This window comes from Oncorhynchus clarkii, chromosome 8, assembly GCF_045791955.1.
Source record: "Oncorhynchus clarkii lewisi isolate Uvic-CL-2024 chromosome 8, UVic_Ocla_1.0, whole genome shotgun sequence".
NCBI lineage: Eukaryota > Metazoa > Chordata > Actinopteri > Salmoniformes > Salmonidae > Oncorhynchus > Oncorhynchus clarkii.
The window spans coordinates 36,190,661-36,217,333 of record NC_092154.1 but is presented as its reverse complement, the minus strand read 5'-3'; the positions used below and the strand labels follow the sequence as shown (position 1 = coordinate 36,217,333).

The following is a 26,673-nucleotide window of genomic DNA, read 5'->3' as shown; positions in this document are numbered from 1 at the left end:
CTTTGTCTTTGCAAATGGCCCCCAATCATGCCGTCTATTCTGGAGACAATTGGCTGATGCTAACATGTGGGTACTATGGTAATAGGCGCCTTGCCTTGTTTGGCCCAATGTGTGTGCGCATTTTAACGAGAATGTTTTGTTCTCCGAGAAGGCATGATGAAATTATTGGATGTTTTTGGTTGTGGTAGTGGTGTGTGTGTGTGTGTGTGTGTGTGTGTGTGTGTGTGTGTGTGTGTGTGTGTGTGTGTGTGTGTGTGTGTGTGTGTGTGTGTGTGTGTGTGAGAAAGAGAGAGAGAGAGAGAGAGAGAGAGAGAGTAGGGTACGTTTGTCAGACAGACAGAGCATCCTCAGTCCACAAGGACAGCTGGGGGTCTCCGGTCTGCTTTAAGAGCGCTGGGCGTACAGGGCGACGCTCATTTTTTAAATTCACCTCGCTGTGTAAAGAGTGTGTAACGACTCCAGCGAAAAACCAAGGACTTATCGTCTAACCAAAACAACCTTCTCTCTTTCCTGTCGTGCTCTGTTCAGGTATTGGACAGAATAATTGAGAAGAACCCAACTCTTGAGGACTCAACTAAAAGGGTATTTTTATAGAACTTTCTGTTTTCAAAATTCTCTCCAACTTTGCCCTTCGATCGGAGGCTAGAATGATGTCTTATCTGAAGCAGCCACCTTATACAGTCAACGGCCTGAGTTTGTCTGCCTCCGGGATGGACCTACTCCATCCGTCTGTCGGCTATCCAGGTGAGGGCATGGAATACTTCACATCTCTTACAAATAACCATTAAATAGTAAAATAACGTAAAATGGCTTATTGCATAGCTTGTCTTTGTGAAATGTCTTGTCTATTTCGAAATGATGATCGATACGCTAAAACAGGCTAAATAAAATAAACCAATGTATAATTAGATTTTTTAAAATCATTGGCCTTAAATCAATAATTTCGACTGGCTTTATAAACATTATAATTTTGCTTAGACCTATAGTGAATGATCTAAACTATCAGGGGATCATAACTAATTTTCTGATGGTCTTTGTGGGTGTAAATGTAAATTATTACTAGCAATGGTCCTAAACAAACAAGAGTCATGTAAAACTATTGTAAAACTTATGCAAATTAGGTCTGATCAAAGGACAAATATTCCCTGTCTGAAATTTCCTCTAAAGCCATAACATTTTTGTATTTGTAGTCTTATAATGAATGTTTACTCTTCCTCATACAGCCACCCCTCGTAAACAGAGGCGAGAGAGGACGACCTTTACGCGTGCTCAGCTGGACATTCTGGAGAACTTGTTCGCCAAGACGCGCTACCCAGACATCTTCATGCGCGAGGAGGTGGCCCTGAAGATCAACCTACCTGAGTCTCGTGTTCAGGTAAGTTCCTGGGCCATTGCGTAAAAACATGCGTCCATCCAGATTCTGAGAGAAGGCCACTCACACAGCTCATTAATTTGGGCTTGAGAAGTCAAGCACCCAGCCGCCACTTCAGAGAGTGAGTGCCTTCTCCACTCTATTCATTTGATGGAGTGTTCATCTCCCAGTGAATAAGCCTACCAGTGTTTTCTTTTGCATCCACTGTATAGATAGATGACTGTATTGCAATAAAACATGAAGGAAACGCTATAACACATTGTTTTATTTTAATATTTACCCTTCTTTCAGGTATGGTTTAAAAACCGACGGGCGAAGTGTCGCCAGCAGGCACAGCAGTCACAGAGCGGCGCGCAGAGCAAGACCAGACCCGTCAAGAAGAAAAGTTCCCCCATCAGAGAAGCCAGCTCAGAGAGCGGTGCCAGCGGCCAATTCACACCGCCCCCCAGCACCTCAATCCCGGCCGTGAGCAGCAGCAGTGCACCGGTGTCCATCTGGAGCCCGGCCTCCATCTCTCCTCTCTCTGACCCACTCTCTACCTCCTCCTCCTCTTGTATGCAACGGTCGTACCCGATGACCTACACCCAGGCGTCCGGATACAGCCAGGGCTACACCGGATCCTCATCGTATTTCAGCGGGATGGACTGCGGGTCTTACTTGGCGCCTATGCACCACCAGCTCTCCACGGCGGGCTCCACAATGAGCCCCATGGGCAGCAACGGGGTATCCAGCCACCTGAGCCCGGCTTCTTCCCTCGCCACGCAGGGTTATGGGGCAGCGGGACTGGGCTTCAGCGGTCCCACAGACTGCCTGGATTACAAAGACCAGGCCGCGGCCTGGAAACTCAACTTCAACGCGGATTGTTTGGATTACAAAGACCAGTCGTCGTGGAAATTTCAGGTGTTGTGAGAAGAATGAGTGAATTACATTATCTTTTCACAATGTGGTGAAATAAAGGCCAGTCAATCCGGTGGGCCCAGGTTGGCAGTGAATGAGTCGCCGAAAGGGAACGTTTTCCAACGACTGGGCCTTAGTGTCTGTCAAACTATTACCCCAGCAGCAGCAGTGGGAGAGGAGGGGAGCTGCCGCTCTGTCTGTCTGTCTGACTGCGTCACACCTGTTGGGTTAATTTATTGAAAATTCAGAGTGAACTCTGTTTAACTTTGATCAAGGACATGAAACAAAATTGTTACCCAAGAAGAAAATGATCAAGAGAAGTTCCAAACCTCGGTTAAGCGCGTGGAATTGGTCAGCTTTCCATAAGCTTCTTACGACTCCCCGACCCTCTCCTCTTGGTTGGCAAGCTAAAGGGGCCCTTTGATCAAAGCATTGTGCGTGCGTGCGTATGTGTGTGTGTGTGTACCCGCACATCTCTGTGCGCGCGCCTTTGAGGCGAACCTGGATGCACTATTTAATTTATGAAAAATGCTTAAGACACTAGTTCCAAGAGACAATCAACCAGTATTCGTGTGCTCATAAATGTCCCACTACGTGTTTTTCATCTTCTCTATCATTGTTAGCTTTTTGAGACTGTGATTCCTTGTATGCAATTCTGAGTTTCCCATCTGCGATCACCCAGCTGTGAATGGATAAAAAAAAATGTCCAAGTGTTTCAAATGATAAGTTATTATGATGAAATATTAGTTGAAATAGGGAGTTCTCAAACAGTGTGAGTGGCGGAGTCAATGAACAGCAACGTTGCCTGAAACATCAGTGTCCATCAATGACCAAATACAGCTCAAGGTTGTTATGCCAAACTGCCAAGCACACAAATAAAGAACGTTTGAACTGATCCCGTGTCGCCTGTTTAACTTCATAAAAACATGTACATTTTTTAAGCCTCGATGTTGTTACTTTTTCTGTCAACGCAACATTCGAGTTTCAGTGAAAGTAATGCATATTACATAAAACATGATGCATATTTCAACAATGTTATTTTAAATCAAACCAAGCAAATTTTCGGAGCACGCAGACACACATACAAACACACACACACACACACACAGTTAAAGTGTCAGTAGCAGGAATGTGCAGTATGGGAAAACTATGCTAATCCCGTTTTCCGGGAGGATAATCCAACATTTCACTGACGGGCCTTGTTTGGTTCAGAGGGCAGCTAACCACTGTCCAGTTCACACGAAGCGGCTTTCCAAGAAGCCCTTCATCACTAACCAACATTCAAAGTCCCACTAAATTGTCTGCTAAAAAGGACTACGTTTTTAAAAGCTTTGCAAAAATCCCGCCTTGGATGTCAGCAAATCAGGCGAGGAAAACGCACATTTTCCCAACTGAAAATAGGACTTATGTGTTTGTCAGAATTGTAACTATTACATTCACCACATATAGAAATAATCATAATAATGCAGTATAAAAACACTTTAGGCTATTAGGCCTACATTTCATATAAGACACGTCCTGTTAAAATCAAACTCAGACGGGCATTTTGTTATTGGTTATAAAAACGAAAGGAAAGTGTCAGCTTGGCTAAGGTCTTTCAGAAGGGAGGAGAAAACAAACACAGTATAAACCATACATTCTGGAGTTGTATGACCCATGTCAATGTCACTCTATGCTTGTTGCTGGTTTGAACTGTTTTGTTGTCAGTTTGAACTTGAATTAGCACCAATCGACAGGGGCAATTCTCTTTTCCACGAGGTTAGAAAGGCCTAATTGGTGGCGTTAGCGGCTTGAGAAAAAACTGCTGCAATTATGTATATTTTTTTTAGAAAGGGGAAATTGACCTTTTTTACATTATTTTTGTGGATAACTATAAAATCTCAATGTAGGACTACAACGGGGACCAATGTGTTATTGGTCTAAATCCACAAATGGACAGAAGAAAAAACAAATTCGTCTATAATCATAGCATGCATTGGTCAGTAAAAAGACAACACCAACAAAGGTATTGATTTTACAGCATTATTTCTGCATGAACACGCTATGATGATAGATCAATATATTGTATAATTTTACAAAATGAGTATATGCCTATCAAACGGGAAATACTTATTGAAATGCATTTCAATTGAATCTAAAACATCAGATGTGCTGCACATCCAGGGCATATGTGCTTATGCGTTTACACAGGTAGCCCAATTCTGATCTTTTTCCCAATTATTGGCAAAAGAGCTAGGAAATTCTTTAGAATTGGGATGCTTGTGCTCTCATGACTTGTTGAAGCCAATTAGCTACTTGTTGAAAGCAGGAGAGACAATGCAGTCAACATCAATCAATAGCAGTAGGCCTAATCAATGGCCCAAGTCTGTTGATCAAATTGTCTGCACTGCGTCTAGAAAATTCCATACTAGTTTAGCATTGTAGAAGGTGTCAGGGTGGCAGGTGGATTGTGTGTGGAAATTGGTCATTTGAGAAATATCCCAAAATGATTCATATTGTCCGGTGCTGCTGAGATTATTAAATGTTAGGCTAACACCTATTTCTGAGTCAATCATCAGGAAATGTAGGCTATCCAAACAATTTGAAAAAACGGATCGTGCAGCAAGTTAGAATTTCAACTGAATGTTGAACTTTGGTGAGACTACTGGCAAGATTAGTAGACAGCAGAATGAACAGCTTTGATGATCATGAAAAAAGATCAAACTAATTGTCAATGCTATAATTCATAATTCAAATTATTGTAGAACTATTCTAATGAAAGATCCAGCTTTTTTTGTCATGTTACTACACCACATGTTTTTGCAGCAATCAATTTGGCTAGGCCTACTATATCCGAAAAATATTAAAAACCATATGTCAACAATGAAACACATCTCAGAAATGACATCGGATTTATTTGATGTTTTAAAAGCGTGTAGCTAAGCTAGCAAGTTACTTCATTTGACCAGGCCAGGAGCCCAGGACGAGGGACCTATAATTCCGGCAACATGCCATTCCTAGGCTTTCGGTTTTAATTAAGCTCCACGCGGCATGAATGGACATATGGGTCCGGCAGACGCTTCATTAATCCCCTCATCGCATTTGTGGATGGTAATAAAGAGCCTCGCACTCAGTTCTAAAACCCTGCCTTGGCCCTGGTCACTGCTGCGGAGTGAGGACCTGGCCCTCGTTTCCCAGAGCCTTCGTACCGTTAATATAATTGTTAGAACCATATTACAATGCATCTTTAGTAGCCGATCTGTTTCCCCAGAGCCTTTTTACTCACGTTGATCTTAAAAACCATCGCACACCTGAGAGAGCCACAGCCAAATTGCATTGTTAGATGTTTCGCCCTTCCGCGTCACTTTATTCACAATGATGTCTGCGAAACATAGAACCAAGATGTTTAGGCTAGGTATGTCTCTGACCGCAGATAACATCAGAACGAAGTTGACTACAAATACAAAGTTGCGATTTGCAATTGTTATCAAATAAGTGAAAGATCAAACGATGCTTCAGATTAAAACCGATATGACTACGTTAAAGATAAATAGGCTATAAGTGTACAAAACTTTAGGAACACCTGCTCTTTCCGTGACAGACTGACCAGGTGAATCCGGATGAAAGCTATGTATAAGGGAACAAGGCGAGACCCAAGTGTAGACATAGGAGGCAGATGGTAGAGCTCCGATATTTATTATAATAAAGGGAGTAGGCAAAATGCAGGTCAGGCAAGAGTTCATAAACCAGGTCAGACCAAACAGTACCAGACACTAGGCAGTCTCAAGGTCAGGCCAGGCAGGGGTCAGAAACCAGATCTGAGTCCAAAAACAGTACAAAGGGATAGGCAGGCTGGTATGCAGAACAGGTAGAGTGGTCAGGCAGGCGGGTTCAGAGTCAGGACACGCAAGGATCGAAACCAGGAGGACTAGAAACAAACAGCGACTGGGGGAAAGAACTAGGAGCAAGGGAAACCACTGGTTGACTTGGCAAACAAGACGAACTGTCACAGCGACAGAAAACACAACTATATATACACTGGGATAATAAGCGACACCTGGAGGGGGTGGAGACAATCACAAGGACAGGTGAACCAGATCAGGGTGTGACAATATGATCCCTTATTACATCCACTTCAATCAGTGTAGATGAAGTGGGGGCGACCTGGTCTTGGAGCATTTGATATTATTCTGTAGGCTATGTAAATCCGAGACACTCCATTTAGTATGATATCATACGAAACATATGAAACATATGGTATGTATTCATTTGGGAATGTCCATCACCCATTTTGTATGATATGTTACAAATTACAATTTGTATTATATTTTACATATTTGCAAAACGTAAAATATGTTATGCATTATAGCATGGTGACTAAGGTTAGCGAGCTTGCTAACATTAGCTAGGTTAGGGGTTGGGGTAAGGTTACGTTTGGCAGTGAGGTTAAAGGGATAAGGTTAGGGTCAGCTAACATGCTAAGTAGTTGAAATGTTGCTAATTAGCGATGAGATTCGAACTCGCAGCCTTTGGGTTCGCGTTATATGCCAATGTAACAGTATAACTTTAGACCGTTCCCTCGCCCATACCCGGGCGCGAACCAGGGACTCTCTGCACACATCAACAGTCACCCTCGAAGCATCGTTACCCATCGCTCCACAAAATCCGCGGACCTTGCAGCGCAAGGGGAACTACTACTTCAAGGTCTGAGCAAGTGACGTCACCGATTGAGACGCTATTTAGCGCGCACCGCTAACTAAGCTAGCCGTTTCACATCCGTTACACCAACCCATCCACCCTCCTTTAGTTTTTGCATTAAGTAACCATACCAAACATAACATATTACACTGAACAAAAATATAAACTCAACATGTAAAGTGTTGGTCCTGTGTCAGGAGATAAAATAAAAAATCCCAGGAATTTTCATACACACAGATTTCTTTCAAATTTGGTCCACAAATTGGTTTACATTCCTGTTACTGAGCATTTTTCCTTGGCCAAGATAATGCATCCACCTGACAGGTGTGGCATATCAAGAAGCTGATTAAACAGCATGATCATTACACAGGTACACCTTGTGCTGGGGACAATAAAAAGCCACTAAAATGTGCAGTTTTGTCTCACAACAATGCCTCAGATGTCTTACATTTTGAGGGAGCATGCAATTGGCATGCTGACTGCAGGAATGTCCTTCAGAGCTGTTGCCAAATAATTTGATGTAATTTTTTCTACCATTAACGGCCTCCCAACGTCACCAGCCCAAGACCTCCACATCTGGTTTCTTCCCCTGCGGGATTGTCTGAGGGGTGGTGGGAGGGGGTGCTGAGGAGTATATCTGCCCTTATTTCATGGGAACATACTGAAGCAAAAAAATACAGACAGTAGACTAGTGACAAAATAAAACACAATATGATTGAAATATACAGTACCAGTCAACAGTTGAGACACCTCATTCCAGGGTTTTTCTATATTTTCACATTGTTGAATAATAGACATCAAAACTATGAAATAACACATGGAATCCTGTAGTAACCAAAAAAGTGTTAAACAAATCAAAATATATATTGTATATTTGAGTTTCTTCAAAGTAGCCACCACAGTGTGGCAGGCTGGCTCGAGGTTTGGTCAGGCAGGCAGGTACAGAGTCCAGAAATAGGCAAGGGTCAAAACTGGGAGGATTAGCAAAAGAGAAGAGAATAGGAAAAAGAGGGCGCACGGGGAAAACCACGCTGGTTGACTTGAACGGACAAGACGAACTGGCACAGGGAGACAGGAAACACAGGGATAAATACACCGGGGATAATAAGCGACACCTGGAGGTGGTGGAGACAATCACAAGGACAGGTGAAACAGATCAGGGAGTGACAGATTCTGTCAGTAGCAACACATGGTCTAACCAACGACGCACTTAGCTAACGTTCTCTCTACGTGCTTGTTTGGGAAACACTCATAAATAACGATGCAACTGGTACCATCATCGTAATGCTTAAATCACACCTCAACTGGGAAACGAGGCCTCGAGAAGCAAAATAGGGCTTCCCCTCAGCGACATCAGGCAGACAGGCACTTAGCCGCGCGCCCAGGGAATTTTACACGCATTGCAATAAAATAAAATAGGCTATGATAGGAAGCTTTGTCAAAACTTTTATGGGTTTTGTGAATTTGAGCATCTTTTCATGGTTTGACAATAAAAATGTGAAAAAAATCTCAAAGGTCTTATATTTTTCGATTTTCTGCTGCAGTGATATTTATCCATGCAGTAAAAAAGGCTACTATGGTTTAGGAATATTCTGACATTTGATATCGGAATTGGGAAAAGTAGTAGCCTAGTTTCTCCCATGTGAGCTATCAATATTAAATCAATCATTGATAATCAATGATATCATCAGTATTTGGTTTGTATCGCCCCCCCCATAAACCATAATATTGTAACATCCTTTTTAATTAGAAAATCTACCAGTTCCCATTCATGCAGCAAACGCAGGTGTCTACAATAACACCGTTAAAACATGTATACAAGTGTTGTTTTATATAGAATAGAACCTCTTTAAAAAAATAAATGAACAGCCTTGTTGTTTGTGAGAACTAAACTAAAGACTATTGTTTATGTTGTCCTACATTCCCAGGGATACAGGCAGTGACAGCATCACATCAACATACATCATTCATCTACATCAACAAACATGGAATCTAATTTGACTTCATGAAACAATAGTGTCTCTGTGTTGTATATGGGACGTACTATTTGACGGTTGGGGAATATGGTGAATGGTTAATAACCATGATACAGGCAACACACACACACACACACACAGACACACAGACACAGACACAGACACACACACACACACACACACACACACACACACACACACACACACACACACACACACACACACACACAGACACACACACACACACACACACACACACACACCCCGACACACACACACAGACACAGACACAGACACAGACAGACAGACAGACAGACAGACAGACAGACAGACAGACAGACACTTATGCGATTCAATGCCTATTTTAATGTGACAGAATGTGACGTGATGCTTTAATAAGACAAAGTGCAAAATAGGGAACATTAGGAGAAAAACAGCGACTGCACAAAACAGTGAAGAATGAATGATTGGTTAGGTTGGTTGTAATTAATGGTGAAGGAAATGCCTTTTACATTACACATTCATTAATTAAGTATCTTAATATGTGTGACATAACAAGGTACTATACATTATCTGTAGTATAAGAGACTGATCAATTGTCATATTTGAGTGTGACATGACTGAAACTACAATTCCATGTCCCCATAACCAAGTTCAACCAACAGGTAGGATAGGCAATACACACAAAACCCACTCATAGTTTGGTTTGATTGGCACTACAGGGGAGTTCCCCAGTCACGTTTTCTCCCCTTGACTGTGACTTGGTGCTGATCCATTACTGTAAATGGAATATGGCTGCATATTCTGTAAGGGTCCGAGAGTTCCAAAATGCACTTCCTCAGTGTAGTTCAAAATGATAGCAGTGTACACCTTCTGTTGGTGCTAATTTCAGGCAACCTAGAGCCAACCATACTCAGGGGTTGTCCAAGGATGCACGCGTGACCATTCACATGTCATACTTATGTTAGGTATAAAAAATGAAAACAATCTTTTATGTCAAACTGATGCTTGTTTTTTCAATAAGCCTTTGTGTTTGTGTGTGGTGGTTTTGGTGACACTTTTTACATGAGAGAAGGAATATTCTAACCTTAGTGAATAGATTTTCTTGGAAATATAATATAATATACTCAAGAATGGCATGCCTTTCTCTCAATTCTTAGAAAAAGGTTATGGTAATCTGTACATAAATCTCCCCAATAACAATGAACTTTATATAAGTAAATAGTGTGTAAGTGTAGATAACTATGACTGTAAATTGTAATGACTTTTTAGTTGTTTGAATTAGGTTTAGTTGTTTAGAATTAGGTTTGCATGGCTTTTTAACCATATTGATGGGGTTACAAATGTCAGCCAAATATATCAACATTGTCTTCTTTATTCCAGAGAGAAAAAAACTCACAAAGCTGAAAGCTGATTACAGGTTTTTAATATTCTGACATATGTAAAAAATAAAAAAATAAATCAATGTTAAAAGACATTTGAGTATCAGGGCTTTCTGCATGTTAATGCCTAGTTATTTTTTCAAATGCAGCGTCCATTTAGCTTGGAGACCTTTCAACGTGGATTATACAGACAGACTACAGTACAGCCAGCCAACAAAACACCCCAGTCTTTATACCAACGCACCATTAGTATTAAAAACAAAAATCTCAAATCTCCTTAAGAGCAACATGGAGATGCTTTAATAACAGATTACATGCATCTAATGGCACAATTTGCAAGCCTTTCTAAGCTTTTTGTGAGGCTAAAAGCATTTGGAATGGAATTTGAAATAACTGGTATACTGGTGGTGTGTTGTCAGGCACAATGTCCCTAGAAGGGTGGAACATCTCTCTATGGTGACTGGGACATGTGATGGAACCTCTTTGGCCCACCGGTCAGGTTTTTGAGTGTGATGATGTCACTTACAATACAACAGGATGTCACCTGACTCAGTTGAGAGTGGGCTGTGTCTCAAATGGCATCATATTCTCTTTAGGGCCCTGGTTAAAAGTAGCTCACTATATCAGGAATAGGTTGACATTTGGGACGCAATCAGTTAGAAAGAGACAGCAAGAGATGGATAAATTGAGCGGGTCGCAAACAGTTTATTTGTTCACACAGCAGTTTCTTGGTTCACACAACTACAATGAGTACTAAGATGCAGAGAGAAGACAGAAGTCAGGAGGCCCTTGACTCTGACTAATGTTTGTATCATTATGGGTACACTGTAAAAGGGTTGCAGAGAATTTTACAGTAACTTACTGCCTCAGTGGCAAGTGAAATTCTGTATTTCATATTACAGTATACCTATTGTAATATAAATACTGTATCAAGGCAAGTACTGTGTAATGACAAAAAGTACAATACCGTAAAACTGACTGTATTATACTGTAAAAATAAAAAAAGTAAACGCTACCATAATCGGAATTAAATTAATTTAGGAGATTGGTTTGTATTTCACAGTATTTTACCGTAATTACAAGGGATTGTTGCAAGCAGGTTGGCTGCTAAGTAAAGTATTTCCACAGTAGAGCATATTAATGAATATTTGGTGTTTTAAATCACTTGTACTTCTAGAGGCCTTAACAGAATCCTTGATAAATACTCAACTTAAATACATAACAGCAGTCAGGTTTCAGAGCAGGTCATAGCACCATTTTGGTTACTTCTTTGGTTTTAAATTATGTTCTTAATATTTTGGATAAGAAGAAACACAGTCCAGACCTTTTTTTTGACCTGTCTAAAGCATTCGACACTGTCGAATCACTAATTTCTTATGAAGAGGCTTTCATCATTTTGCCTGGACCAGGTTGCGTGTAGCTGGTTAGACAATTATTTAAAGGACAGAACACAGTGTGCATTTACTGATGGTGTTAAATCAGGTTTTCTGGACATAACAATGGGTGTCCCACAGAGATTGATTCTTAGTTTAAAAAAAATCACTATTTACATGAACAATATTGGTTTATCTGTACAAAAAAAATATACTTTTACCTCTATGCAGACACTTTGGTATATGCTATTGTCCCACAGCTGACCAGGCTCTGTCAGAGCTTCAATCAGCCTTTATTGCCCAGCAGAAAGCCTTTCTTGAACTTGAATTTGTACTTAATACTGCAGGTAAAACCAAGTACATGTTATTTTACAAATCACATAAATATGAATCTGATGATTTATGAATACATGCTATGGATGGTGCCCTCATTGATCGTGTCCCCGCCTATAAATATCTGGGCATCGGGCTTGACAAAAAGCTATCTTTCATAAAGCATGTTGATGAGTTAGTTAAGAAATGAAGAATTGAAATAGGCTTCTTTTATAGGAACGAGTCCTGTCTTTCATTAAATAGCAGAAAACAAATGATTCAGTCAACATTCATTCTGGTTATAGACTATGGCCATATTGTCCATATGAATGCAGCTGCCAATATATTGAAGCCATTGGACATAGTTTATCATAACTAGGCAAGTCAGTTAAGAACAAATTCTTATTTACAATGACGGCCTACCCCGGCTAAACCCTCCCCTAACCCGGACGACGCTGGGCCAATTGTGTGCCGCCCTATGGGACTCGCGATCACGGCCGGTTGTGATACAGCCCGGGATTGAACCAGGGTCTGTAGTGACGCCTCTAGCACTGAGATGCAGTGCCTTAGACCACTGCGCAACTCGGGAGTCCATTGTGCTTTATTATGGGTGATAGGTTCATTAAACATAATTTCATTCTGTTTCACAATGTGGGCTGGTCCTCTTTGAAGTTTTGTAGATTGTTGCATTTTTCCCCGCCCACAACATTTTTACACAACCCACCATCATTTACAGTATGCTGCAGTAACATGTTTCAGAGTATTTTACTGTTGATAATACTCAGAATTACTGTAAAATGATAGTTTTCCGTTACTGTGTAGATGCCATTTAGATCAGTGTCTAAGGGCCCAAAACTCTGTTTTAATCATTCTCCAGAGTGAGGGTTAGTGGTCAGGGGGCCACCCCAGCTGTCAGCTACCACCAGTCTCTTGGCGTCCTAGTTAACTACTGTAAGACTGAATCAGACAGCGCAGGGACTTGGAGTCTCATCCACCTCAGTACTGTAATGTCCCCCATCCACTAGATATGGTCCAATCAACCTTACATAGCATCCCTCTCTGTACTGGACAACTGGGACCATCTCAGTCCACAAAGAGACACAAAGGGACATCTCATTCCAAACCTAACTGGTCACAATGATGACCTGTAGACCATCTCTCAGCTCGCATCAATTATTCTAAATGTTTTAACACTTTACCAGAACACTATAGCTTTCATCAGTCAAGGCCACCTGACCAGTCTGGTTCATATAGGCTGTATGAAGAGCAGATGGAGAGGTAGTACAAGAGGATGCTAGTTTGTAGACAGATGCCCCCCCCCCTCCAAACCCTGTCCCCAGTCCTGGACTTGGCCCTCCTGTTTAAGCCAGCAGATAGGCCCTGGAAGCATGTGTGGCATGGGGGGTAATAGAGTGTATATCTGTTTGTGTGTTTGAACGTATGTGTGATTTTGTGACCAGTCCCTCTCTCAAGACTGGGGCACCAAGTGAAGGATTTGTGTTTTGTGTGTGTGTGTGTGTGTGTGTGTGTGTGTGTGTGTGTGTGTGTGTGTGTGTGTGTGTGTATGTGTGTATTAGGGGAGGCATGAGGAGCCCCGCAGACACCACACGCCTGGCCACCTGCTCGTGGATTAGGGAGCATGTGGATTACACGCGCCACAATGGAGATACACTAACACAAATACACCCCACACCACCTGCACAACAAAGGACACACAGCACCGCCTGTCAACATGACCCCACAACAACTATAGCTTTAAGCATTGTCATTAGTTTTAAATAAGGAGACAATTCACTGGTCTATTGTATTGAACTGGAGAGAAGATTCTTGAGCACATAAGTACAACAATAGCATATACTGCCAAGGTTTGACATTAGATACTGTGGGGGAGAGTGGGGTAAGTTGAGCAGAATGGATAGTTGACAAATATTTAGGAAGAGGTCATCATTTCATGGACTCTGTGAAGGAAGAAAGCACATGGAGGAAGTGGTAACAAGTTCACCAAGGTGTTTGTCAGTGGTTTCATGATGCTTGCATCTAAAACAAAGTAGATCATTTTAAGATTGTTCCATACATCAGTTGGGGTCTCTGTATGAGGCCCTAATATGTTTATCCTTGTTGCTGTGTAGTAGCTGATAGTAAAAATGTTTGCCTTGAGCCAATGGCCATTTGGTGTGTTGAGCCAATCGTTGAGCCATGTAAATGTTTTCTTCCCAGGTGTAATGCAAGGCATCATCTCTGGGATATGAGGAAACAACAGGGCCTATGTTCACAGTGTTTAAAAAAAAAGTACAAAGTGTTAGTTAGGTGTTAAGCCTGTGTTAAAAGATGCTTGAAGGTAGACTCAGCGATATGACGTACATACAGGAAGTAAACAGCATGGTGGGTCAACTTTTGCAACAACTAAGAGTGTTGAAGCGCTAGGCCCAACTTCTCTGCTGTTTTGGTGCCCTGGCTACCACGCTGTGAACAGCGTAAAGTGAACCTGTGCACATGCGCCGATAGTGTTTGTGACCGTGTGAGAGAGGAAGTCATGCATCTCACTCGTCTCGATATCTGCGGTGTTGCTCGTGGCAACGTCTTTTTGCTGAGTCTACCATTAAAATGATTAAAAGACAAAAAAAAGTGATTGTGATTGTGTTGAATTGTGTTTGGGAAATAAAGACAGACATGTTTTTAAGGGTAGTGGTAATATTTGATTGACTACAGAAATTTGTTGGTGGCATAACTTACCCTGTCCCGCGGCTCAACTTAGCCCATACCCAGGGTAAGTTGTGCCAAGAGACCACTTTTTTTGGACAAGCTATGCTTTCAAATCTGTAACGTTCATATGAATTCTGATTATTTCCACAGCAACCTGAAATATATGTACATACCTTGTTAGAAAGAATGCTATATTTCCCTTGACAGAGTGATGCTGAATGTAGAAACTTACCACTCTCCCCTGTGCATGTGTTGACCCAATGTCTTTGTGTGAGGATAGCACTTGTGGATTGTATTCAATATCATGACGTTGTAACTATTTAGACTATAATTTACAGTTCGTAGTCACCATGTGAGATGTGGCTAACGTGAGTGTGTATGTTCTGTTTGTATTGTGTGTGTGTTTTTGTGTTTGTGTATTCCTGTGTTTGCACTTGCGTCATGTTTTTAACCTATACGATCTGGTATATTATCTGCGAGAGAGTGGGTTTGTGGGAGTGTGTTTGTGTTTCAACGGGCATGTTTTGCCACGCGGGGAGGGAGGAGAGGACTTACTCTGACCCACTACAACTCCGCTGCCTCCGCTGGCCTAGTTTAACCAACAACAACACACTGTGACGTCACCATCCTGGAACCAACAGGCTAGTGGGACCCAGGAGAAGAGGGTCAAGTGAAGAAATAAAGTCAACAACAATAATAAAGAACAGCAACCATACAATAAGCAGCAATGACAAGTGATTTGAACGACACCTTTGATCAGCCATGTGCAGTGTGTCGATCCTACAGAGCACTTGTTATGGACAATGAGTAGGCCTATCTAGCCTACTGTGATGTCGTGTCCCTCATGCGCCACTATCATGTAATGGCAAGGGTCATCCTAACCTCATCCCGTGCCCACCCAGGATGTCCTCCATGGGCCTCTCTGTGGCGATGAGAGGTCTGGAGACCAGAGATGACAAGAAAACAGCGATGCATGTGGCTCTTCACTCAGTAGACAGACATTTATTTATATATATTTATATATAAAAAAAATGTTTTATGCAAGAATAAGCATTGGTCTGAAGCCCCCTCCCCCCAAAAAAGAAAATTCACATGAGCACCACAATGCCTATTCCACCCATGCTCTACCAATGTTTCCATCACACAGCTTTGACCGACTACAGAAGCTATGTTGGTATGGTACTTCACACTGAGTGTAGTTAGGTTGCTTAGGATTCAAATACTTTCAAACAGCCTCGTTCATACTCTTGGAGGAGGTGCTTCCACGATAATGTGATTTGTTGCTCATACAAGGTAAAGTATTGGATTCTTCACGCACCACAGTAAGACATAATGCCATTACGCTACCTTCTCAAGCTTTTTTTTTTTTATTAAATGAAAGCAAGCTTTGTTTTTCTACTTACGAGAACATCAGGCCTGACTGAGCTGTTTTGTCTTGTAGTAATGTGGGTGCATGCCTGTATTTACTGCAACCTTTATTTTAGCAATACACGTCAGTAGGTGCCCAACATAGCAACGGGTGGTGGTGTGTTGCACACAGTCGCTCAGACAGAGCATGTCTGCATTACTGATTGCTGGAACTGTTAGCTTCCCAGTGTGATATTGAATTCAACTCAGAACCTTTTGTGTTTCAAACATGGTCCTATTTTATCAATTGCTGTGCGGATCAACGGACCGTTCATTACCTCTGTCAAAATAATGTAATGTAATAAAGTAATGTTTGTACTTGTATTTTTTTTTTTTGCAATAAAGATGGTGACGCAACAATAATACACATTTACTGTAGGCCTAATATCTAAAAAAAAATACATACAGCCAAATTACACTCTGTGTACAAAACGTTAAGGACACCACCTTAATATTCAGTAACAAGGTGTTGAAAACGTTCCACAGGGATGCTGGCCTGTGTTGACGCCAACGCTTCCCACAGTGTCAAGTTGACTGGATATCCTTTGGGTGGTGGACCATTCTTGATACACACTGGAAACTGTTGAACGTGAAAACCCCACCAGCATTGCAGTTCTTGACACAAACCAGTGCGCCTGGCACCTACAACCATACTCCGTTCAAAGGCACTTAAATATTTGTCTTGTCGATTCACCCTCTTGCCCTATCCATGTCTGTTGTTTCATGGCTAACATATCCTTCTTTGCCCTGTCTCCTCCCCTTCATCTGCACTGATTGAAGTGAATTTAACAAGTGACATCAATAAGGGATCATAGCTTTCACCTGGTTTCACTCAGTCAGTCTACGGTATGTCATGGAAAGAGCAGGTGTCCTTAATGTTTTGTACAATCAATATATATATATCATTTGAATAGCAGGACACTGTAAAGTCCATTATCCCTCTGAAAAGTATGAATTTGTCACACCTTGATTGGTTTCACCTGTCTTGTGATTGTCTCCACCCCCTCCAGGTGTCGCTTATTATCCCTGGTGTCTTGTATTATTTTCAAGTCAACCAGCGGTTTTCTGAACTGGTTTTGACCTTTTGCCTGTCCATGACCATTCTCTTGCCGACCCCTTTTGGATTGTTTAATAAATATCAAGACTCAAACTATCTGCCTCCCGTGTCTGCATCTGGGTCTTGCCTTGTGCCCCTATAAAATTAGGCTGTTTGAGAAGGTTTGAATCCTAAACAACCTGCCTACACATACTTTGAAGAACAATACCAACATAGCTACTGTAGTAGGTCAAAGCTGTGTACTGGAAAACCTTGGTAGAGCATGGGTGGAATAGGCATTGTGGTGCTCATGTGAATGCCCTTTCTTTTTCAGCTTCAGACCAATGCCTATTCTCACTTAACTGTTTTTAGTTTTAAATATCCATGGTTTTTACGCCGGACGGTGATTATGCAATATTATTTTACAGCAAAAGTAAACTTGATAAATGGCAATTGAAATAATGTAGTTAGTATTTATTTAATATTAACAGCTGATTTTTTTTCCCCCAGAGGGAAATGAAAAACCAGAAACCCATTTAAGTCAATATAGAGGAAACTGGAAATGTTTTCCCTGATCTCTCAAGACAATCGAGCAAGCTCCTGGAAAACACACACAATAGTGTACGCATGAACTATTTACATGAAAATGTACCTTATAGTCTACTGAAGAAAGGCCTAGTACTGCATTACCTGTAAACAAACGTGAGTTATCACTAAATATAACATTTACAACCAAATGTGCATTCTTCGGATATAGTCAACTTTGTAAATACTATTCAGGGTTGGCCACAATATCTTTTGACAAGCTACAGGTTTAAGCCGGCTTTTGTGTTCAAGCCCCAGTTCTACCACACCGGATTCTACTATTCATGGTCTCGGTGAACAGCTGAGTTGTAGAATCCGGTGTGGCAGCACTGGGATTGAACAGAGAAGCCTGCATGACGCCGTGGATCATCAAGAGTAATGGATACAAACACTGCAACAAATGACAAACTGCTGAGAAACACCCTTAAAATAGCCATCAGAAAAGTACAATATTCTTAAGAAAAACTATAGACATATTTACACATCGGAAATTGGATAGGTGCTCTAAATCAAATAGATTTTCTTTCAAATGTATTTATTTATTTATATAGCCCTTCGTACATCAGCTGATATCTCAAAGTGCTGTACAGAAACCCAGCCTAAAACCCCAAACAGCAAGCAATGCAGGTGTAGAAGCACGGTGGCTAGGAAAAACTCCCTAGAAAGGCCAAAACCTAGGAAGAAACCTAGAGAGGAACCAGGCTCTGAGGGGTGGCCAGTCCTCTTCTGGCTGTGCCGGGTGGAGATTATAACAGAACATGGTCAAGATGTTCAAATGTTCATAAATGACCAGCATGGTCAAATAATAATAATCACAGGCAGAACAGTTAAATCCTTGAATACAAAACTCCAAGCAACTCCAGTAAAAGAGCACATGTCTTAATTTATAAATATGAACACAGGTGGGACTGGGAGTGCTCACAGATATGGAACAGAACGTACATCTTAAGTATTGATAGTGTGCTAAGTACTGCGTGCATTTGAATTGGCATAAGTAAATGGTCAGTTCCACACGGGCTAGCTTGCATTTCTCTGTGACAGGCGTATGCCACAATCCGCCATGAAGCACTGTGTCCCTGGGCAGTACTGTATGGATGGCGTGCATCTCACGGATGAGGGCAATGACCTCTTTCTTCCTTGAGAGTCTGAGAGATGGTCCCTCCGCTGTTCTAGCAATAGGCACACAGTCGTACACGCCACCACACTCACTGCCACTTGCATTGTCACTCCACACACCCAAAGGCTCTTTTCAGAGCCACCTAATAAATTATATACTTAGTTCTAACCAAGTTAGCTGGGATGGTTCTATTTTGACTGCGCACAGGTTCGGTTGCGCCAGCAAGCAATAATGTTGTTTTAACTGTGCGCATGTGCTACTTATGTGGATGACAAAGTCGGATTTTGGGGAACTCATTGAAAAGTAACTTGACCCTGTATTGATCAGTCAAGGCAAATTTGGATTATAATGACAAGACAATTCCCCTGAGAGAGGAGGAGCGTCTTGAATTAATGCACAAAGTAAGGGCTGATGGCTCATGACGACAGCATAGCCGCGGGGAGTAGGGGTGCTGAGGGTGCTACAGCACCAAGTTATAAATATATATTATTATTATTATTACATTGTTTTTGTTACACAAAAATAGTGCAGTGGGCCTTTAATAATCGGGTGTTAGCGGATATATCCATCTGCAGCGTGGCAGGGGGTGTTGTGTACCTCCAATCAAGTTGATTTGTTTCTAAACTATCTCAGAAATGTTGGAGAAGAGCCTCCTTTTCACAAGTGATGCCACACATTTCTGCCATACTAATTAGATGGTTCATCTCACTCAGCGGTGAGTATCTCTCTCCCCCCTTTTGGGTCCTGTTGCATGGGGTTGGTGATGACACGGGAAATGCTTGGGGGAGTGGGGAAGGAGGTGTGTGAGTGAGGGGGAAGGAGGAGAATGGGAGGTAACTTTACTTTATTAGTGGTTTTGTTTAGCTAATGACCTTACTGAGCAACTATATCAACATCATCAACGCATTTAAGAAATATTAGATGACGATAATGATGATGGAGATGACAACGAGGATGATGCTGATGATCACGACAACGACGACGATGATGATGATGATGATGATGATGAAGTAGAATGCCAAACAGCAAATGATGTATGTACAATTGAAGGATGATAGGTCTACTTCTGGGACAATCCATATAATTGTCTATTATATGCATACATGGTCTATTACATCCATTCCTTCCATATGACACTATAATATAAGGTAGGACGAAGGAGAATGATGAAACTGCTCTGAATGGAGTGTAGCTATATCATCTAATGTGGCACAAAATGACCCTCCTGGTGTGTTGAGAGGAGCTCCACGTTGACCGGGAGAAACATCCACTCTAGCAACCAGGAATATTTACAAAATATGGCAAACCGGAACCTTCCCCCTGCAGCCCATCTTCTTCTGAAATAAATATTATTGTGTGTTTGTGGACCTTGCTGTAGTATGTGTGTGTGTGTGTGTGGAACCCCTGTTAGAAATGCCTGTGGCCGTCCATGACGGTGCCTAATGTGTATGTTTACAGTCCATTATTCAAATGAATCTAGGCTGTGTGTTCTATGCGAGAGAGAGAGAGAGTGATAGTGTACTGAATGTAATGTGTGTGTGTGTGTGTGTGTCACGTGTCAGCAAGGAAATGTGCTGCCCATGACTTCAGAGAGGAAGTCACGCTGTGGTTATCGCCCATCAGAAAGTGTGTGTGCACATGCATTGACTAGCCTTCTCTCACACATTCAATTGAGATGCTCACGCAGTGGTGCTCCACACAACATGTGAGATTTGATCACAGTGCTGTAGATAGATCTCAGTGTGTGCATTAGGAGCGAGACTGCAAATGTTCAAGTGCATCATAGTGTGTCAAAAAAGTGTTGATGGAGGGTGGGCACTGAGCAGACGCTTTTCCCATTATAGAAGTAGAGCAGAAGGATGAAGAGGCGAGAAGGAGGAGAAGCAAGAGGAGGCGGGAGGAAGAGAGGAAGAGGAACAAATTAGATGGAAGGAGAGGTAAGAGGTCATTTGGCTTCGTGCATCCTGGTTAAAAGGTTTCAAAGTCCTGATCTTGAGTTGTGGCACAGCCTCACCGTAGTACCAGTCTTCCTGGTACATGTGAGGGTTTTCTCAGCTAAACAGATACCCCTATGGTGTTAACTTACAAATACTCCATGCTTGAAGGTTAGCACCACTGGGACCCAAGACAGGTAAGAGGATTTTAGAAATGAGTCAAGTTCATTCACTTGCCCTCTCACTTACACACACACACTTAGAGAGGCACACACACACCCTTTTCACACTCTGCGGGTAGCAACTAAAGTCATATTTGCAGCTCCCCCCTCCCCTTCTCCTTCCTTCCCCCGCTCCCTTCTTCCATCCTTCTCCTGCCTCTATCACATCGGCCAGGGTCTACTTATAGCAGTGCCCCAGCATGGAGAGAATGGGTAGAGAATGGGTATTATGACAGTGGGGAGAGAAAGAGAGGGAGAGAGAGAAAAGAAAGGCAGACAGGGTATTATGAGAGAGGGATGAGAGCAGTGAAGGCATTTGGAGTCTTTATTCCCTTTCCTAAGCCGCGGGCTCTGCTCTGCAATCCGATTGGCCGATACGGCCAGGCATGTAAATGAAATGCAAAGCAGAGTGAAGCTGACTTTTTCTTCACCAATTTGTGGCCCCCTTTTTCTCGCTCTCCTTTTTCTGTATATCGCTCTTTTTCTCTCTGTTTATCTCCGTCTGTCTCCCCATTTTTCTCACCCTCTGCATCCTTCTGTGGCTTCCTCAACCTCTGTCGTTCTCTCCCCCCTTCACTTGCTCTCTAACACTGTCTCTCTCTCTTTCTCTCTGAGGAAAGATAATAATTTGCCTTTTCAGTGGGAGCCGAACTGTGCACTTCTCTAATGTTCTGCTCTGAGGGTTTTAATCCACAGAGGCTTGTTGAGTTCCTGGGAGACTCCAGTGGTGATTAAGCATATGCACTAGATTTATCTCTCTGTCCCTGTCTCTCACTCTCATTCTTTCGCCTCCTCTCGGGTTTACGCGTGGGTGTACGTGCATGTGTAAATATGAGCCCTTTGTTTTGATTGTACTTCTACGTCTGTGTATGTGACAGTGAAGTCTCACTCACCAGCACTAGGAAAGCCTATAGGGGCCTATAAAGCCTGCTCTGCTCGACCAGTCTGTCTGCATGATTGTCTGTCTAAGCATCCCAATGTGGCCAATTGTGTTTGGGTATCCCCATCCAAAAACAGACACGTAGATATGATGTAGCATGTTACATTACATAGATGTCCTATGGTTCTGGCTATGCCCTGAGAGGGTACAGTATGTACAGTCTGAACAGCACCCAGGGGGGTAGAGTGGTGTTAATGGGGTGTCTGGCTGACCATAAAGCCCTTAATATGAGCTTTGGACCCAGTTTAAAAAGAGCCTAATCAGCCCGAGCAGTGTCAGCCCGAGCACACAAACACACACACACACACACACACACACACACACACACACACACACACACACACACACACACACACACACACACACACACACACACACACACACACACACACACACACACACACACACACAGGATAGTCAGTTGGGCTGTTTTAAGTGCAGACACACAGTCCGGGACAGTCTGTCCCAGATTAAATACTAGCACCACTGTAATCCCTGGCCTGTCCCTCAGCCAAAACATAGGCTTTCCTTTACCCCTCAATCTGAACAGAGAGAGAGGGAGGGAGAGAGAGAAATAGAGGGAGAAAGAGAGGAAAAACAAAGAAAGAGACATGCAGATTTATAGACATAAAAACGTAGAGGGGGATTAGACAGAAAATAAATAGAGAGAGAGAAGTGATGCATTGTCTTACTCTGTTACTTTCCATTCAATTCCCATGTTCATTCTCAACCAACCCCTCAACACCTCCAAGACGTAATTCATAACCCACATGCATGCACCCCAAACTGTAATCCTTGTGTGGTTGTCTGGGGTCAGTGTGGTCCTCTGGTTGCAGTGGATAGTTCTCCAAGCAGATACTGCCCTCTGCAGGACACTGGTATAAGGCCTACAGCAGGGATCATTAACTAGATTCAGCCGCGGGCTAATTTGTTCTTGAGCGGATGGTCGGGGGGCTGGAACAGGCAGGGTCTGCAGTTAGCATAGCGGTTAGGAGTGTTGGAAAAATCACTGGTCCGAATCCCCAAGCCAACTAGGTGAAACATCTTGAGCAAGGCACTTGACTAATTACTCATGTAAGTCGTTCTGGATAAGAGCTTCTACTAAATAACTCAAATGTAAAATATAATGTTTGACTAATTGACTAAAAATATCAAATTCAAACCCTGCTTACATTTGTATTCCATCACGTGTCTCTATTATGCATGAGAATACTTGAGAACAGATTTCTTAAATTATAATCACGTGGTCAACTTGTTTTTACAGCCTATTATGTCCCTAAAAATAATTCGTCCCCCCCCCACCCCCAGAAAAATAGGGGAGGGGGGGGGGCTAAATAAAACCACCTGGTCACCAGTTGGGGAACTGATAACCTCAAGAGAGAAGCATCTAATCAATCCTAAAGTATGTACCTGTTTATTTATTTACTCTTCTCATGTGACCAGACAGCGTGAGTATCCCAAAGCCTTTGTTGTTTGTTTTGCGTGGCATAAGTGTGTGTGTGTGTGTGTGTGTTTTGAATGGTGTGTCTATGCAGTGTGTGCCGAGGCAGAGAGCTCTCTCTATTGTGTGATGGAGCTTAGAGAGTCCTCTGCAGACTATCAGTTCACTGACAGGCAGGGAGGAGAGGAGAGAAGGCCTGGTCTATTCACACACTCCTGATACACACTATGGGCCAAAACAACACTGATGCTAGCTCCCGCCTGCCCCAGCAATATACAACCAACCCTACTCCACACACTCCTCTCCTCTTCTTCTTCTCCTCAGTCCTCATCTACCCCCATCTCCTAGCTTTCTTTCCTTCTCCCTTTCCTCTCTTCTCGCCCCCCCACAGCCCGCCAAGCTGACAACTCCAAGCTCCGTGGCAAATGAGTCTCGCTCTCATTACAATCGCGCGGGACAGATTCCATTAGTGTTATCTGAAATTGAGTGCGAGGAGCAGCGAGCGGCAGGCAGGAGGCAAACGCACAGGGCTGTTATCAGAGAGGGAGCGAGAGAGAGAGAGAGAGAGAGAGAGAGTGGTAACCGATGACGTCATTAATCTGGCGGGTGGGATGGAAGAACGCACACACCAAAATCATTTCCCGCCCTGGTTGCCACAAAAGGAGCTGTGTAAAGATGGAGACATCCAGGGAGAGAAAAAGTAGAGAACAAACGCTGGTAACACTTTATTTGCAAAGTCAGTCTGTAAAGCATCTACAGATAATCTACTTACCCTTAACCTAGCCCTAGCCCTAACCTTAACACTTATCCTAACCCTAAATTTAACCCTTGCCCTAACCTTAACCCTTATCCTAACCCTAAACTTAACCCTTGCCCTAACCCTAACCCTTATCCTAAATTTAACCCTTACCCTAACTCTAGCCCTAACCTTAACTCTTAACCTAACCTTTATTCTAAACCTAACCCTAATTGTAACCTTAGCATGACTATCTGTAGAGCATCTACAGATGGACTATCTAGACTATCCAAATAAAGTGTGACCAAAATGCCATATAAAGGAAAGAGTGATGAAACGCACACGCGCATACACACACACACACACACACACACATTCTTTCCTATTTCCTGTAACCGTCTTATTTTCTCTCCCCATTCACCAACCCTGGCTTTTCACTCTGCCAGTTGGGACAGTGATATGGGATTGTCAGGGGATTTGTAATGTGTCAGTCAAGAGGTTGGAGTCTCTTCTCTCTCTCTCTCCGTCTTTCTAGTCTCTCTCATTATCTCTTTCTCACTCACTCACACACACACACACACACACACACACCAATTGCCCCCCCCCTCCCAATGTCCTCATCCGTATAGTTATTAACCCTTGACACGTAATCCAAGGGTATGCAGTATGTGATATTAGGTATGGGGGGGGGGGGGGGGAGTAGGGAGTAATCTTTTATGTAGGGAGTTCTATAACAAAAGATCAGTCAATTTAAATAGACCACCACTTTGATGTCCCTTCCCCCCCTGTCTCTCTTTCTAAGACACTCTCATTTCCCTCTTGTAACCCTCCAGTGCTGCCATGATAAGGTGTAATGAGAAATGTTTTCAAATGACTCATAGGCCTAGGACGCCGACCTGTCTAATATGCTCATTGAGCCTGTAGCTGATGCCTCACCTCACTGCAGAGTGCCAATATCTGCTCTGGGGACGACACTAACTTTGACCTATTCTGAAGCAGGGCTCAACAAAGAAGGAAAGTCAAAAAGAAAGGGAGGAGAGATTAATTATTTAACACAAGTGGAGCGAATCTTGGCCCGCGGCTGAGTTAAGTTTGTGGTGGGTGCGGCGTGCGCGCAACACGCTCGCACGCACACACACGTGCTTAGCATATGCACACACTTACACACACACACTAATGACGAAAATGTTAATTGGGTGTCATTTACTGTGTATTATGGTGTGGTCCCTGAGGGCTGTATCGGTCATGCTAGACAACACTGTGTTGTGGAGATGGTGGGGAATAAAAGATGGCTGTTATTACGCTTGTAAGGTCCACCATCTTAATTTGTACTCTATTTTGAAAATAATCTCTCATACTGGCCATTGAAACTATATCAGCAATGTGCAGGCACCCTGACTAAACTACTTTGGCGAGTACATAAACCGCTGTCACGTGTGCTCCCTCTCCGGTCTCTAGGTCACCAGGCTGTCGCCATCATTACGAGCATCAGCGCATTATGACACTCACCTGGACTCCATCACCTCCTTGATTACCTGCCCTATTTATGTCACTCCCTTTGGTTCCTTCCCCAGGCGTTATTGTTTCTGTTCCTGTTAATTGTCTGTGCGTTGTTCGTGTTTTGTATTATGTTTCATTTATTTATTAAAACACTCACTACTCCCTGAACTTGCTTCCCGACTTTGGGTGGTTGAGCGTGAGGAGTTTACCACGAGTGTCACGGTCGTCCTCCTCTTCTTCTGAAGAGGAGAGGCGAAAAGGATCAGAGGACCAATATGCGGCGTGGTAAGTGTCCATGGTAAATCTTTAATAAAGAAAGACTGAACACTATACAAACGAGTAACAAAAACAATAAACCAAATTCGACCGTGAAGCTACGAAATGAGACCTGTGCTGAAACAAGCCATCAACATAGACAATCACCCACAAACAAACAGTGCAACCCAGGCTACCTAAGTATGATTCTCAATCAGAGACAACTAATGACACCTGCCTCTGATTGAGAACCATACTAGGCCGAAAACATAGAAATGCCCCAAAACATAGAAAAACAAACATAGACTGCCCACCCAACTTACGCCCTGACCATACTAAATAAATACAAAACAACGGAAATAGAGGTCAGAACGTGACAACGAATCAACGGCTTCATTAATAAGTGCATCGACGACATTGTTCCCACAGTTACAGCATGTACATATCCCAACCAGAAGCCATGTATTAATAAAGGCAACATCCACACTGAGCTAAAGGCTAGAGCTGCTGCTTTCAAAGAGTGGGACACAAATCTGGACACTTATAAGAAATCCCACAACGCCCTCCGATGAACCATCAAACAGGAAAAGAGTCAATACAGGACTAAGATCAAATCCTATTACACCAGCTCTGACGCTCGTCGGATGTGTTAGGGCTTGCAAACTATCACGGATTACTATCGGAAACCCAGCCCCCAGCTGCCCAGTGATGCGAGCCTACCAGACAAGCTACATGCTTTCTATGCTTGCTTTGAGAGAAGCAACACTGAACCATACATGAGAGCACCAGCTGTTCTGGACGACTGTGTG

General features: G+C 42.7%; 1 protein-coding gene across 1 annotated transcript; it reads left to right on the top strand.

The window, feature by feature from the left end:
* Positions 1 to 378: 378 nt before the first annotated feature.
* On the top strand, positions 379 to 3,164 carry LOC139415657 (homeobox protein OTX2-like). Its single transcript, XM_071163770.1, has 3 exons — positions 379 to 744; positions 1,224 to 1,375; positions 1,664 to 3,164. The coding sequence occupies exons 1-3, from the start codon at positions 648 to 650 to the stop codon at positions 2,279 to 2,281; spliced, it is 867 nt and encodes a 288-aa protein (XP_071019871.1). The 5' UTR covers positions 379 to 647; the 3' UTR covers positions 2,282 to 3,164.
* Positions 3,165 to 26,673: the final 23,509 nt, after the last annotated feature.

Bases quoted from the DNA above. Each gene is read 5' to 3' on its own strand.
- LOC139415657 (XM_071163770.1), top strand. From the start codon at position 648: ATGATGTCTTATCTGAAGCAGCCACCTTATACAGTCAACGGCCTGAGT. The intron at 745-1,223 runs GTGAGGGCATGG...TTCCTCATACAG, and splicing joins TCCGTCTGTCGGCTATCCAG to CCACCCCTCGTAAACAGAGG. The intron at 1,376-1,663 runs GTAAGTTCCTGG...CCCTTCTTTCAG, and splicing joins TACCTGAGTCTCGTGTTCAG to GTATGGTTTAAAAACCGACG.